At 43.4% G+C, this 17150-nt stretch overlaps 1 protein-coding gene across 2 annotated transcripts in view; it reads left to right on the top strand.

The window, feature by feature from the left end:
• LOC135214746 (MAU2 chromatid cohesion factor homolog) overlaps positions 1 to 17150 on the top strand; it is a 263766-nt gene that overhangs the window by 116818 nt on the left and 129798 nt on the right. For both annotated transcript variants that reach the window (XM_064249095.1, XM_064249094.1), the window contains exon 5: positions 2531 to 2695. In XM_064249095.1, the coding sequence (XP_064105165.1) occupies positions 2531 to 2695 (165 nt within the window). The remainder of the gene's footprint in view (positions 1 to 2530; positions 2696 to 17150) is intronic.

The raw sequence follows: 17150 nt of genomic DNA, 5'->3' as shown, positions 1-17150 counted from the left end.
ATTGATGTCGTCCTTGTTGACGACCAGCCCCATGGACTTGCCGAGTGCAACGATCTCGTCAAGATCTGGTTGCGAAACAGTTTCAGGATTGTCAACTGTTCCTGAATCTGCAGCACCAGCTTCGCCCACATCAAATCCCTCGAAGTCTTGGGCGGATACGGCATCAGGCCAAAGTTTCCTCCACAAGGAATTCAAGGTTCGCCTCGAAACCTGCCAAGCTTGATCGATGAGTCGAATGCATATCACAACATCGAAATGCTCCTTCCAAAATTCACGCAAGGTGAGATTTGTGGTATCGGTGATGTCGAAACATCTCTTGAAAAGATGTTTCGTATGCAGCTTCTTGAAGTACGATATCACTTGCTGGTCCATGGGCTGGAGGAGAGGGGTGGTGTTAGGCGAAAGATAAAAAACCTTGATGAAAGAATACTCCGCTAGGATATCTTCCTCGAGGCCAGGAGGGTGAGCAGGGGTATTGTCCAACAACAGCAGACATTTCAGGGGGAGGCGCTTCTCTTCCAAGAATTTCTTCACTGTTGGACCGAAACACAGATTTACCCACTCGGTGAACAAAAGTCTTGTTACCCAGGCTTTCGCATTAGCCCTCAACATCACTGGAAGCTTCTCCTTAAGCACTTTGTGGGCATTGAAGGCTCGAGGAGTCTCTGAATGATACACAAGTAGGGGCTTCACCTTGCAATCCCCACTGGTGTTGGAACAAAGTGCGAGCGTATGCCTGTCTTTCATAGGCTTATACCCGGGTAGCTTCCTCTCTTCCTGCGTGATGTACGTCCGACGAGGCATTTTTTTCCTAAAAAGGCCAGTCTCGTCACAGTTGAAGACTTGCTGAGAACTGTAGCCTTCCTTGATTGTCATCTCGTCGAATGTCTTAATAAAGGCTTCGGCCGCAAACTTTCGTGTCCGAGCTGGCCGCCTCCCCCCATGCCGCACCACCGAATGGATACCAGTCTGTTTACGGAATTTTTCGAACCCCCACCCTGAGAAACCTTGAACTCTGGGGTTGGCGTCGATGTCCCTTCTCCTCCGTCGTCTTCGGCCTGGGCAATCAAATCGCCGAAAATAGCGCTGGCCTTGTGGCAGATTGTCGTTTTGGTCATCGTATCGCCAGCGATTTCTTTGTCTTTTATCCAGACAAGAAGCAGCCTTTCCATCTCGTCGTGCACGTGGCTCCTCTTGCTAGACAAAATAGTCACGGCCTTGGAAGGTGTAGCTGCTTTGATGGCATCCTTCTGCTTAAGAATGGTGCCTATTGTTGACGGATTTTGGCCATATTCCTTGGCGATCACACTCAATCGCATGCCAGCTTCATACTTTTTAATTATCTCCATTTTTGTCTCTAAAAAAAGCATCCTCTTCTTTCCGTGAACTTCAACTTTCTTGGGACCCATGACTACGTATATACTGTATGTAATTAGGTTATGTAGTACGTATACGTATGAAGTAAAGTTCTCTCACAACACGATAAAGTAGTACTACAACGAAATCACTAACGAATTTATGTTAATAAATGAAATCGTATAGAATGAACGAATTCTGTGTGCTTACGATACCAATGATGCCGCCGACGTGGCCGAAAAGCACGCCGCTACGTAGATGCATGATGGGATCAAGGGAGAGATGCTGACCAATAGGAGAGCAGGATCTTATGGTGGTTAGACTAGGCATCAGGAAACCAATGGGAGAGCGGGAGGATGGTGGCGAGTCTACTGAGTTGGCGGCGCGCGAGTTTTAAAATTGTTATTGGTGGTCCGGGCGAATCTCGGGACTTTACAACAACAACCTTTCGTTTCCTGAACTATTTTCATATGTAGAGCCAAAAAAATCTTTGTATTTGCTTTCGTATCTCGAGTTTTTCGTAAGTTGAGCCTTTCGTATGTCGAGGTACCACTGTATCCAAATAAAGGATTTTGGCGTAGGAAAAATCTATTTCTGGGCGATTGGTTCGTGTCGCCCAGCGAAATATCCTTTAATCCATTATTTCTAAGGTAAATGATCTAACAAATACCAGAGAATAAACAAAATAAAGAAAGAAAAAGGTCAGTATAACTGACTCGCTCACCCCTCCAAGAGGGCGTCGGTATGAACACTAGGGCGAGTGGGAGACCACTACCACGAACCTCTTGCCAATAGAAATCTCCCACAAAACAAAACCCCCACAAGAGGAGAGCCGAGTTGCACTTGGAAGCCATATTAACAAAACTTCAGAGGAAGCAACTAAATACAAAACCCATAAAGCAAGCAAGCATAGGTTCAGTTTGTACACAATGAATGCTGCAGTGTGACCTAAGGCATTACACAAGATGAATGGATGCAGTGGATAAGATCATTGGGACAAAAGAACAATGTGTTTAATATGAAAATATGTATCACTTGGGGATTCAAAATCTGAAATAGAACATTGTAAATGTCCAGGCTTTTGTTAATAATGCACAGTATTACTTTTCCCTGTTTTTTGTTTTGGTAATCATTTTAATGTGCTAATTTTATGAATTGTCTTTAATTTATGCAGAAGTCAACCCTAGCAGCATGAGTGAAATGTTTTCCTGGCTCCCACGTGATCAGCTGTGTGTTTTGGTGTATTTAGTTTCTGTGATGCATTCAATGCAGGCTGGATACATGGAAAAGGCGCAGAAGTATACGGACAAAGCCCTCCTTCAAATAGATAAGCTCAAAGGTAAAAAGATGGTTTATTCCTTCACATATATAATCATTAATAATCGCACATTACATTTTCCTTTTACAGGGTTATACATAAAATGAGTTCTCTATCCATTTCCATCTTGTTTATCCACGGTTTTCTTGCCCTTTGGATTTTTTTCCTATTTTCATATCTAGTTTTCTAACTGCATCTTACTCATTCTGATCACCTGCCCTAACCATCTCAGTTTTTGAAATCTCATTTATTTCCCAGCCTTCCAGTTATGACTTTTATTGTGTAGTTGTTGCATATTTTCAAAATATTCTCCAGTTTCTCTCGGTTGAGCTTTGCCTTATTGTTAAAAAGCCCTTTAGAGTGGGAGTAGGAAATAGTTGTACACAACAATTCCACCCCATTTTTATTGTTTCTCTTTCATCACATTCTCCACAATTAAATGTGTTGCCAGGATAAAAGAGACATTTTATCTATTCTGATGCTTGTTCATCCACCACTAGATTTTTCATCTCCCTTTTTCTCCATTTGCTCTTGTACATTTCAAGCTTCAAAAATTCCATACTCTTAATATATTTTGCAATCATAAGCTTTTTTTGTGACATCATTTTTTTACTTGAGTACTACATAGGTAGATTAAGTTCCTCCTAACCCTCACCAACAACATGCATATGGACATTTTCAAGATTGTAAATGCATTACATACTTATTCTCTTGCATTCACTCTGGACACCATATACTGGTGTTTCAAATATTGATTTTCATTCCTGTTTGCTCTATTCCAATTTTCCATCTTCTTATCTTTACTATGACTTCTGTTTTTCCTGTTAACACCAGGTCATCTGTATGTAGCACATCTCAGGTACCTATCTTTATGTACTCCTTGATTGATAATAAGGAACTCACTGTTCATCCTCGATGGCCACTATCACTGTGATGAACCTAATAAGTCTTACTGGTACCCACAGATTTTGTAATGCTTTCTACTGGCTTATATTTACTCTGTAGCTGATATGTGATTCTTTTTCAAAGTACACAAATACAACACAGTACAGGCGGCCCGCGGTTAACGGCGCAATTGCTCAACGGCGAATCGGTTTTACGGCTGTCGTCAAAAATATTCATAAAAAAATTAAAGCATTTTAAGGTAGTTTAACAGCACAATTTTCGGTCAACAGTGCCGCTAGCACCGTCATGTCTAACGAGTACATACATATGTAGAAATACCGTTCAGCCCATAAAGGTTATGCAAATGATATTAAAAAATTGTATTGAGAGTTATTACCATAGGTATTAGAGTAAAATATATGCCTCTGACGTTGTTCTATGCCGAAAATATAGAGTTAAATGAGTGCAAATTTAGCCATGGATGTGTCGATTTATATATGTTCATGCTTTTATGTTTAAAATGTGTATGAAAATGTGTTACGTATAGGTAATTTTATTTCTGCACATAAATATGATACAAAGCAGCTTTTGAAACTGCCTTTCACATTATCAAATATGATGTTTTTTCATGTTCATTCTTGTAAGCCGCCGCCTGCCGCTCTTCCGAAAATATAGAGTTAAAAAAAATGCAAATTTAGCGATTGACAGGTCGATTTTATAAATGTTCATGCTTTTATGTTTAAAATGTGTATGCAAATGTATTTTGTATAGGGTATTTTTAATTCTGCGCAGAAATATGATACTTAGGCAGCTTTTGAAACTGCCATCAGGTTATCAAATACAATGTTTTTTCATATTCATTCTTGTAAGCAGCTGCCTGCCGTTCTTCCGAAAATATTGAGTTAAAAAGAGTGCAAATTTTGCGATCGATGTGTCGATTTTATAAATGTTCATGCTCTTATGTTTAAAATGTGTGTGAAAATATATTACGTATAGGGTATTTTTATTTTTGTACATATGATATAAATGATATAAATTAACTACAGTCCACATTGTCAGAGGATGTTTTTTCATGTTTGTTCTTGTCCCCTACTGTTCCGAAAAATGCATGGTGTTATTTCATTAATTATGCATCTTTTCCATAAATCCTTTAAAAAGTTATACATTACTTCACTGTATCCAATAATATTGTATTTATTATCATATTATTGTATTATAAAATACTACGGCAAATCTAAGCTAGTATTCTGCGGAGCGGCCAGTGTTTTGGTTTCAAATCAGCTGATGGCCAACACGAGTTTGTTTTGCCATATTTAACGCAATTCTGAGCAAATTTTCTTGCTTCTAGTTAGCATAAATGAATATCTAGATACTTGACCTATATGAGACAAGGTTATTTTTCCTTATACGATGTGTTTTTAGGTGGAAATATGAATTGAATATGTCTCGCTATGATTGTGAACTTTTTTTTTTACATTAACAGATTATGTTGGCGGCATGTTTATTGCGTAAAAAAATTACGTGATTCCGTTTGCAATTTTCCTTTATATCATTGTAATACGAACTTTACTTTATTTATCTTATATCGGCGTGAAACCAACAGTAAAATGTGTTCTTTCAAGCACAGTAGTTTTGATTAAAATGATTTTATCTCAATTTTATCTACAGTTGTGTTTGATGGCACACGTTTACAGGAGTTTTATACTTGCCGATGCACGATAATAGTCATTAGCAGCTTGAACAGTTTTTCTCAGCTTCAGTTATAACTAGTTTCAAATTTAACAGTATATTTCCCGATTAATCTTTTATTTATATTGATCTTTGATCTATAGCGAATAAAGTTATTACATTAAGATATCTCAGTTCTATTCTACATAACGTCACTTATTACAACTACGGTAATGGTGTACTATAGTACGATGATTGAAATACAAACCAAACGGATGTTATCGAATTCGGTTGTACTTAAAAAAAAAAATTGTTTCACATTCGGTTGTTCATGGCTGTACACGTTTATGCAACGAGAATAACGTTAAAACCATTTCTCTCATCATTCTCCTTTGCTGTTTTGAACTTATGTAATAGATGGGATAAAGTTAGGCTATTGTAATTTGGTCTCTCATAAAATCGGATTATCGTAAGACAAATTATCATAACTTGAACACTACGCTACCTGTACACTGTATAAAAAACCTTATTATACCTTTACATACTCTAGACACCCAAAGGATTAAAGCTAGCCTTTTTTCACTTTACAGTATTTATAATATTATAAGGTACTGTACAGTAAATTCTATAGATCTATACTGCATAAGTATAATTTTACTTACTGCGCCATTGGGGGATTAAGGCACCGTTTGACTGGTCTAGGGCGCTGTTAACTGGTCTAGAATTTCGAAAGAAGGTGTGCGGCGGCTGTAGGCTTTAAAATCGCTTAGCGTCGAAAATCACTTAGTGTCGGTGGCCAGGAACAGAACCTCTGCCGCTAACCGAGGGCCGCCTGTATTGTATTATGATGTAACCTCATCATTTTTGCATGGTACTTCTCCTTTAGTTGCATTATTATATTGCATTATTATAAAGATTGCCTTTGTTGTTGAACTTTGCCATGGAGCTATTGTGACTGTTTACAACTTTAAAAATGTCAAACATTTATCTTGACACCTCTAACAGACAAATTCTTTACTACCAATATATATCCTTTTTTTACAGTATTTTTTTCTAATTCCATCTCTTCCTTTATTTTTATTTAAATACTGTAATGTGGTCTAACTATTTTTATAGTCAATTTATTGGGTATTTTCTAACCTTAAGTAAAAAACCAGAACACTTGATCTGTAAGCTTTTGCAATAAATTGTTTACAATTATACTGTAATAAACAGGTTTTTAAGTAGGAAAACCCTATTTTTGGTAGTTGCTATCAAGTCTTCAAGGAGTTAATTCTCCATAGTCTAACCAGCACTCCATGGTGACCAGACAAATGTCAAAAAGAATTCTCTTTTAGCTGGTCTTGTGGCCGGGAAAAAACAATATATAAATCAACTCGCTTAATTCTGCCATCCTTTTTAACAGTATATTATTATTATTATTATTATTATTATGATTATTATTATTATTATGATTATTATTATTATTATTATTATTATTATTCTGTTAAAAAGGATGGCAGAATTAAGCGAGTTGATTTATAAATTGTTTTTCTATTTTCCTTACAATTCGCTTCTCAGGCTCAGCGATGTTTCTGAGTAACTGGCCAATATTCATATCGAGAATTTTCAAAAAATTGTAAATGCTGAAGGTAATCTTTTATTAGAACAGGATATCAGGTCCAGGTCAAGCAGGGGTCATCGTCAGTGCCGGTATTATTCCGTAGGCGTAGTTCAGTTTGGGCCGGGGTCGTCTTTGGTTTTTAGGGCTGGTATTGGTGCTGGTATCGCTGGTATCATGTGACGTTTTGACCTTCTCGCAGGTCATCTTCGGTCGAGTCAGTTGAAGAGACTGTAGCAAGAAAGTTTGTGGGGTGGTATTTACAGCGGCTCGGACTAGAGTTGCAATTCTCATTGGTCGGGCCTGTCTTGGGCGAAGTCGAGGATCTCGCCTCGAAGGTCTCGGGATTCTCTCGTGCGAGCACCACAGTAGTGTGCCTGGGGATGGACGTCAGGAATTCCGTCTGTAGCAGGAATCCTATCATCCTGTGGGGCTCCTGATTGTCTGGCATTGGCGGGCGGGGGGTGGTCGCTTTCGCTGCTCTCCGAGCGGCGGCTGGAAAGGAAAGGAGAAAAGTTTCTTGAGTGATTTAAATTTGGTTTCTCCTTACCTATATGGAGGGCTTCTAGGAGGCGCAGACGTGCGGGGAGGGGATCCGTTGTCTGATCTATTATTTCGATATTAGGGATAATATAATTTCTTTTTATCCGTATGTTATGAGTAGTCCTGGCGTGGTTGAATATGGCTCCTTCTTGGGCGTGGCAGGAGATTAGCTTGGAGAAACCCATGAAGGTCATACCGACGTATTGCCGAGGCATCTTCGGACGGGGCATGTGAAACGGTAGACCACACTCGTCTTCTTCAAGGGATCCTGCAGGGGCACCGAAGGATTGTTTCTCATCACCAGGCTGCTTGTCTTCTTTGTTTTATAATATATAATTATCTTAATATTTCTGTCTGGGTCGGCGGGGCTGACGTTTTCCTCGATGATCTTTTTGAGGGCTTGTTCGTCTTCCTTATACCTCTGGTGGAAGTGCCCCTTATAGAAAAGCTTGATGGGCTCTGTAATGTCAGGGCTGGGTTCCTGGTGGTACCAGGCTTCCATATTTTTCCTTATTGACTCATCAACAGCACGATTGGTGTGTCCGTTGTCGACGGGAGCGGGGGGAGGGGGGGGGGACCTGGGTGGCGCGCTCCAACTCACTGTGTGTGTCATTCCAGGAGGAGCAGTGTGAAAGGGCCCTCCTAACGAAGGCGCTGATGGTGGAGCGCTTATACCTCTCAGGGCACTTGCTCTCACAGTTCATGCACATTCCCAGGTTCGTCGTGCATGAACGGTGAGAGCGAGTGCACTGAGAGGTATAAGCGCTCCACCATCAGCGCCTTCGTCAGGAGGGCCCTCTCAAACTGCTCCTCCTGTCCAAGGTGGCAAATTTGGTGGACTCAGTCTTTGTCATCTCTCAGAAAATGGGGATCTGCTTGAGTCACAGTTCCTTTTTCCGAGGACTGAAATAGAAGATGCTATTGACCGGCGACGAGCAGATACGAAAGACAGGTTGGTACATCAAGCAGTATCAAAGTCAGACGCACATTCAAGACGCCCTTCTCCGCAAAGGACTCTTTCTTCTTCGTCCGGGCCTAGTATATCCATTACGTTCTTGGTATGAAAAGAACGAAGCCATGGCTTACTAAGATCTTTGTTCTTTGCTAGGAAGCTCAAGGTGAAAGAGCAGGCTCCATCTCTTTGGGAGAATCCGACTCTTCTGTCTATTGCATGTAGCTCACTCATGCGTTTAGCCATGGCTAGGGCTATTAGGAACAGAGTTATCTGCAAGAGGCTCATGAGGGAAGCGAACTTGAGGGGCTTGAAAGGAGGGCCCGCAAGCCACTTAAGGACTACATCCACTTTCCAAGATACCACTGCAGACTTCATCCATTTGTATGTATCGAAAGAATTTAGGAGGTCATGAAGGTTTTGATTAGACAAAAGATCCAAATCACAATGCTTAAAACTGAGGAAAGCATAGCCTAGTAACCTTTAATAGTGGACAAAGAAAGCTTCTTAGAAGTCCTTAAGTAAAGAAGAAAAAAAAAGTGAAGTATATCTTAGTTTTACCAGACCACTGAGCTGATTAACAGCTCTCCTAGGGCTGGCCCGAAGGATTAGATATTTTTACGTGGCTAGGAACCAATTGGTTACCTAGCAACGGGACCTACAGCTTATTGTGGGATCCGAACCATACTAAATCGAGAAATGAACTTCTATCACCAGAAATAAATTTCTCTGATTCCGCGTTGACCGAGCTGGGAATCGAACCTGGGACCGCCGGATTGGCAGCCCAGCTCGAAAACCACTCGTCCAGCGTGGAACTTAAGTAAAGAAGAAAATCTGCAGTCTGGGCTGCAGATGTTTCAGAAAACGAAATGTGATGTTTGACTCACCATATTCGGAACACTGCCCACTTCAGCTGGTAGATGTTGCAAGTAGACTGGCATCTGCACTTTGCAATAGCCCCTGCAGCTGCTCTTGAAAATTCTTTCACTCTGACGAGTTTCCTGACAGTCTGAAGCCTATCAGAGGGAGGGTGGACAACCCTTGGTGGTATCTCCTGGAATATGGTAGTCTGAGTAGCCATGGTCTTTGGGGAAGTAGCTGAGGAAAGTCTGCCAGAAGACAAAGAAGGTCCAGGAACCATTCCTTCGTGGGCCATGACGGAGCGATGGGAGTCATTGCAACATTGCTGTGAGGTGCGAACTTGTTTAGAACTTTCCTGACCAAGCTGAAGGGAGGGAAGGCATAGAAGTCCAGACCCGACCAGTCTAACAGCATGGTGTTTGTCGCCCAAACCAGAGGATCCAGGGCTGGAGATCAGAAAAGAGGAAGGCGGTTGTTCCTTGACATTGCAACAAATCTATGAGGGGTCTGCCTCACAATCTCCACAGGTCATTGCATATCCTGTTGTCCAGGATCCTTTTGGTGGGTAGGACTTGTCTCTGATGGCTCAGCACACCCACCAGGACAATTAATTTCCCTTGAATAAAGCGGGTGATGAGTGTCACACGATTCTGATGGGCCCATAGAAGCAGTTCTTTTGCTGTCTAACAGAGGGAAGAGGAGTGTGTGCCCCTTGTTTCTTGATGTACGACAGGACCGTGGTGTTGTCTGCATGCACAACCACCATCTTGTGCACGGACGAAGAGAAATGAAGTAGGTCCAGATGAATGGCCTTCAATTCCTTGATATTGATGTGGAGATTTGTCTCTTCTGGAGACCATGTCCCAGAAACCTCCTGTTCCCCTAGAAGGGCTCCCCAGCCTAGATCCAAGGTGTCCGAGTAGAAGTCCAGATTGGAGGAAGAAGGAATCTCTCTTGTGAAAATCTTGTCTTGAAGCCACCACCGGAGATCCGACTTTATCTCCTGTGTGAGAGTAAAGACAATTGAGTCTGGTTGATTCTTCCTGTCCCAGTTGGCTGTGAGGAAGAATTGGAGATTTCTCATGTGTAACCTACCCAATAGAACAAAGGTATCGATTGAAGAAAGTGTTCCTAGAAGGCTCATCCACTGAAAGGCCGAACACGATGAGAGAGAGAGAGGAACTTGTTGACTGTCTGAATCTTAATGCAATTTGCAACTCTCTTGGGGGAAGGAAAAGCCTGAGAAGTCAGAGAGTTGAGAATCATCCCCAAATAAAGAATCTCCTGAGTTGTAACCAAGTGGGACTTCTGGAGATTTAGAAGGATTCCTAATTTTTGTGAGAGTTGGAGTATTGTCTGAAGGTCCTTCTTACACTTTTCCTTCGATGGGAAACAAAGAAGCCAGTCGTCTAGATAAAGGCTGATGTTGATGCCTACTAGATGAAGCCACTTGGCAAGAGGAGAGAGGACTCGAGAAAATAATTGAGGGGCTGTGGAGAGGCCAAAGCATAGTGACCAAAACTGAAATACCATCCTTTGGAACCTGAGGTACTTCCTGGACCTTGGATGAAAGGGGATGTGAAAATATGCATCCTGCATATCCAGTGTGATCATCTAATTGCGCGGATGAATGGAAACCATGACTGACAGGGTCATCTCCATCTTGAACTTGGTATTTTTTACAAAGTGATTGAGGCGCTTACGTCTAGTACCAGTCTCCAGGCCCCTGATGCCTTGAGAACCATGAATAGGTGATTGCAGAAGCCCTGGGAGTTCCCATCTTCTATATTACTTCTATGGCATTCTTCAGAAGGAGGGAGGGTACTTCCTTTGAAAGAGCCACTTATCCATCTGAGCCTCTAGAATGTGCCGTTAATGCGATGGGAGAGGAGACTAAAGGAGGGGTCTCTGAAAATGGGATGCAGTAGCCATCCTTTAATAAACCACCCTGATGATCCATGGTTCTGCTCCTTTGCGATCCCGCTTCTCCCGGAACAAGAGAAGTCTGGCTCCCACTTGGGCATGAAGGACTTCTTGTTCACTTCTTAGGTTGGGAGGAGTGCTTCTCAAGGGACTTCGAGTGAAAGCGTAGGTTGGAGCGGGGCCTAGCCTGAGACGGGTGTCTTCCCACTAAAGGGGGGCTGCTGAAGTGGAGAGACGAACGTCCGATGAAAGGGCACCGTCGAAGAAGTTTTGGGTCAATGCAATGACTGCGTCAGAAGATCCGGAGTAGATTTCTTCTGCAGATCCGAAGCAGTCTTCTCTACCATAGCTTGAGGGAAGAGATGAGAAGGTTCCAGAGGCAAAAAAAGCAGGGTGTATTTCTGTGATGACGTAACCCCTCGCAAAGCAAACGAACACCAAAGGTCTCTCTTCTTCAGCACCCCAAAGGTGAAGAGAGATGTAGGTTTTGAAGAGGTGTCTCTAACAGCTATATCAGTACATAAAGGCACCCAAAAGGTCTGCCATAATGGCATCATCTAATTCTTTGGTGTTTTCAGCCTTCTCAGCAAGGGCTCCCCTGTCCAGTCCAAGAAATTGAACACCTCGAACACCTTAAAAAGATTCTTCACGAAGTGGTCCAATTCTGCAGAAGAGAAGAAAATCTTGGCCAAAGCGAAGGCTGTGCGACAAGAAGATCGATGAGGCTAGAGAAGTCCCCTTGGGAGGAGGCAGTGACTCCCAAGAAGGGGGCTTCTTCAGTAGCCTAAGGCTTATAAGTTCTCATGATCAAATGAGAGGGAGTGTGCGCAAATGTAGCCTTTCCTTGCTCTCTTTTCATTGAGAGCTACTCCGTGACAACCTTTATGGCTTTCTTAGATGAGATAGAAAGCACCATTTTGGGAAGGAGAGAGAAATCAAGATGAGTCTTAGACATAAGGAACGTGGCAGTAGGAGGTGATGGAGTAGCTGGTGTGAAGAAGCCATTATAATTCTCTTGAGAGAAAATGAAGGAGAGACTTCTATGCAGTAAGTTGTGTAGAGTCTTGTTCTGCATCCTCTTCATCTTCCAAAGAAACTGGAGATATGTCAGTAGCAGTCTTTGTGGTATCTCCTGCAGGAAGAGCTTTCCTGATATAATTCAGGATCTCTGTAAACTAATCCTTGAATGGAGCGAGAGAGGTGTCGTCTGATTTTGAAGTGCAAACTTTTTGTTGCTGATGAGAGGAGTGTCCAGAATGAGAAGGTGCCGAGTGTTGCAAGTCCGTAGCAGTCACAGGTGCATGATGAACAGGAGTGGGAGCAGGAAGCGTGTGAGCAAGAGCAGGAAGCGCGGGAGCGATTGTAGGAAGCATGGGAGCAAGAGCTAGGCGCTCTGGAGCTGGGAGGGAGGTGGGGGAGCTAGAAATGGGAGTGCGCCCGGGACTGGGCTCTCAGGTGTGCGAGCCTTGTGACGAGATTTGCACAGGTGACTAGCACAGGGATTCTGGCGTGTAGCCTCCTTGGGAGAACAAGGACACAGGTGAATCCCATGCACAGGTGCAAAAACTGAGCGATCTACCCCATAGCTGCACAAAGGAAGCGTGATGTTGGAGGTGTCCTTATGCCACTTGATTGGCACGGGAGACTTGGAGACCGAGTCCAGCACATGAATTTTTAATGGCCTAGAAGAGTTCAGGTAGCATCTAGGATGGCCATGATTGGACTCCGCATCTCAACTGGAGGATAAGCGGTGCACATCCACTGACATGTCTTCTCCCTGGTGCAGGTGAGCGAGACAGTGACTTTCATCTAGGAGAACTGATGGGATGGGAAACCACCTCCTCCACTGACACTTCACTGGACACTTTGGCACTATTCACTTTATTACCACAAATACACACTCAAACTTGTCCATGAGGATTAGAAGGCATGCCCGTAATTCAGACACAGAACCTACTACTAGGTTAAACTTCTTATCAAATTTTGAATTAATCCTAGATTTGTTCATGACACTTACCTGCCAGATATATATTATAGCTGTATTCTCTGACGACCGACAGAATTTTGAAACTCCCGGCAAACGCAGTGGTCGGCTAGGTGGTTAGTACCCATTCCCGCCGCTGGGAGGCGGATACCGGGAAAAACCATTCCCATTTTTCTATTCAGATTTTCTTGTCGCCGGTCGGTAAACATCTGTTTACAGACCTCCGCTTAGGATTTTGAAAACTTCATTTGTCACTTGAGTATTTGGATTGTCTTTTGGTTTCGGACTTGGCTTAGTGATTTGGCATACGCTATTGTGGTTTGGATTTTGATTTTGGCTTTGATTTTTCTTAGAATTGAGATGTCTGGATCTAGTTCTACTAGTTTCAGAGTGTGCGGTGTAGTAGAATGTAAGGTGAGGCTACCAAAAGCCTCGGTAGATCCTCACACGGTGTGTGTGAATTGTAGAGGGCATGTTTGCTTGTTGGATGATAGGTGCAAAGAATGTGAAGTGTTAACTGATGTCGAATGGAAGGCGTATGAATCTTACATTTGTAGACTTGAGCGTGACAGAATTAGGAAGTCTTCCTCCAGGAGTGCTTCTGTTAAAAGTCAAAGTAAAGTTGCTCAATCTAACATAAAATGTAGAAACATGTCAACGCATTAACCCTATGATTTCACCTCAGATAAGGAAGTGGTTGTTACCGAAGGGAATGCCCTTTCTACCATTTAGAATCGATTTGGAACCCCTTGAATCGAAAAATGAGAGTGCTAACAATCTAATGTGCAAAAAGTTGCGTAGTGATAATGTTAGTGCCCCTAGTGAAGTGGAGGGGGCGTCAGATCGGTCCTATAATGCCTCCAGGTGAGACCTCTGTCGGACTCCCAGAGCACAGGGAATGGACTGTCGAAGGCCGAAGGAGGGTTACGGGAATTAAAACACCGGTCTGGCGTCCCTTCGGCAGATCCTGAAGACGCACCCAGGCTGCCAAAGATCGTACGCAAGCTCGTATCTTGAAGGAATGCTTCTCTTCCTCCGAGACGTCCTCACCTCACCGTGGGGGGGAATCTCGGAAGACCTCTCCGACTGAGAGTGGTAATAAGGAAGACGTAAGGTGTCGCAACTGGCGGCCATCGTCTTCTCGCCCTCTTAGGAAAGGTCTTACGGAAGAGGATGCAGCCTCTCCAATTGAGAGTGGTAAGAAAGATGTAAGACGTCGCACTGGCGGCCATCGTCTTTCTCGCCCTCTTAGGAAAGGTATGATGGAAGAGGACGCTTCATCGGAGATCGAGAGCGTCCTCCGCCTCGATTTACGCTTCGGTCTTCTCCGGAAGACTTCGAAGACAGTATCCCGCACAAGAGATTCAGGACGTTTTCTGAGCGTCCTGATTCGAGTCCGGAGAGAAGGAAGAAGGCGTCCCCTCGCCCATCTTCTTCTCAAAGGTTCATTCCATCATATGGTTCTTCACCATCGAAAAAGACTCTCGTAGCGATTCGTCAACAGTTGGATGCTTTTTTCGCCAAGAAAGAAGAAAGATCGCGTAGTCGTAAAAAAGATCTATGGCTTCCCGTCAAGAAATCTAGACGTTCTCCTGCGACTTCTCTTCGTTCTTGTCATCTTCGATTCGTCGCCTTCTAGACCTCATCGACTCAATCAGGAACGCGCAAGCAGTCTTGCTGATAGAGTTTCTAGAAGTATTGGCGAAAGAGAAAAAGACGCTAGGTGTCGCACAGGCGGCCGCGTCCGTCTTTTCCAAAGAGTCGAAGAGAAAGTCAGAAGGATCGCTCAGAAATAGAATTACAAGAAGAGAATATTCAAAGGAAAAGCCTTGCTAATCAGGACGCTCGTAAGGACGCTTCTCGGAACGCTCGGTCTCGTAAACGTCGGCTGGAGAGAATTCAAACTCACGAGATTAGTTCAGAAGAAGGATATGAAGACGCATATGAGGACGCTTTGGAGGACACGAGGCATAGTGCTAGTAAGGACGCTCGTCGTCCTTCATATCAGGACGCTTTCCAGGACGCAAATGACGACGCTTTCCAGGACGCAAATGAGGACGCTGTCCAGGACGCAAATGAGGACGCTTTTGAGGACGCTAGGTGTCCGATGCATAAAGTCACCTTGGGAAGAAAAGGACAGGTCGCTGGTCAAAAGGGTAAGCGCCTTTTGCGTCAAGGTAGTAGAAACTACAGTATGGGTGTTCGTCAAGAGATATCGGATAACGTTAGTCTGAAAATTCGGAGAGAAAGTCAAGGTTAGGAGAAACATAGCAGACTCTCCTCTTCAAAATTGATTTCAAACACAAGACCTACGTTTGGCGAAAGGGAGGTGAAACTTCGGTTTCTTCCCGTTCAATTCAGAATAAGACTACGTCTCCATTAGAAGATAAATCGTCAAGCGAGCCTGTTTCGGAAGAGGAGGAGGATCCTACAACATCATCCTCTGTGGATTATAAGACTTTGACTCGTCTTTTAAAAGATTTGTTTCCCGAGAAGTTTCGAGCTTCAGTTCCTCTCTCTCCACCTTCGCAACTAACCTCTTCGAAGGCAAGGAAGACTCCAAATTTTGTCAAAATGGCCACCTCGCTCTCAACTAAAAGGGCTTTTAAAAGAATCCATGATTGGATGGAATCCAAAAAGACAAAGGGCAAGACTTCTTTTGCACTTCCCCCCACAAGACTTATTGGAAGATCAGGGAAGTGGTACGAGACAGAAGAGGAAGCAGGTTTAAGAATCCCCGCTTCCGCACAAGGGGATTTCGCCAACTTAGTGGAAGCTCCTAGAAGATCTTACCTGGCATCAGCAAAAGTTTTGTGGACAATGTCAGAGATAGATCACCATCTCAAAGGCCTTTACAAAACTCTAGAAGTTTTTAACTTTCTAGATTGGTGTTTGGGCGTCTTGGATGTTCAGTCTCAGAAGCCCAGATTCCATTTCATTAGAGGACTTAGTGAGTATTTTGTCATGTATGGACAGAGCAGTAAGAGATGGCTCCGACGAACTGGCATCACATTTTGCGTCGGGAGTCCTGAAGAAACGCGCACTCTTCTGTAGCTTCACAGCTAAGTCAGTGTCAGCCAGCGCAAAAAGCAGAATTGTTGTTCACTCCCTTTTCTGCTCATCTTTTTCCACAATCGATGGTAAAGGATTTATCAGTAAATCTCCAAGAACGAGCGATGCAGGACTTATTGTCTCGGTCTTCGAAACGTCCTACGGATCAGATGTCTTTAAGAACCACGCAAGCTTCTAGGAAGAATTTTAAGCCCTTTCGTGGAAGAGCCTCTTCGAGAGCTGCTGCTCGAGGGAGGAGTTTCCCCAGGGCAGAGCCCCCTCAAAAACCAGGGAAAAGAAATGACTTTTCGGACATCCAGGCACCAGTCGGGGTGAGACTCGCTCTTTTCGCGCAAGCATGGAGGATAAGAGGGGTGAACCTCTTTGGTCACTCGAAGTGATCGAGAAAGGCTACAAAATCCCGTTTCTTTCGAAACCGCCATTAAGCATAGAGCCAATAGACCTTTCGCCCTCTTATCAGGATTCGAAGCAACAGATCTTATTAGACCTTTTGGATCAAATGTTGGAAAAGAGAGCAGTGGAAAGGGTTGTATCACGGAACTCTCCAGGCTTCTACAACAGGCTTTTCCTTGTTCCGAAGCACTCGGGAGGATGGAGACCTGTCCTAGACGTAAGCAGGCTGAATCTTTTTGTTAAGGAAGATAAAATTCAAGATGGAAACTGCACAGTCTGTTTTAGCTTCCCTGAGACCAGGAGATTGGATGGTGTCCTTGGATCTCCAAGACGCCTATTTCCATGTTCCGATACACCCTCGGTCCAGGAAGTTCCTCAGATTCGTTCTAAAGGGACAGGTCTTCCAATTCAGAGCTCTCTGTTTCGGGCTGAGTACAGCCCCTATGATATTCACGCTTCTGATGCGAAATGTAGCAAGATGGCTCCATCTCTCAAAGATAAGAGTCTCTCTCTACTTAGACGATTGGCTGATCCGATCCACGTCAAAGGAACAGTGCCTGGAGGACCTACATATGACACTATAGCTGACGAAGGA

This window comes from Macrobrachium nipponense, chromosome 46, assembly GCF_015104395.2.
Source record: "Macrobrachium nipponense isolate FS-2020 chromosome 46, ASM1510439v2, whole genome shotgun sequence".
NCBI classification, from domain to species: Eukaryota; Metazoa; Arthropoda; class Malacostraca; order Decapoda; family Palaemonidae; genus Macrobrachium; species Macrobrachium nipponense.
The sequence above is the reverse complement of the archived record's forward strand: the minus strand, read 5'-3'. Positions and strand labels throughout refer to the sequence as shown.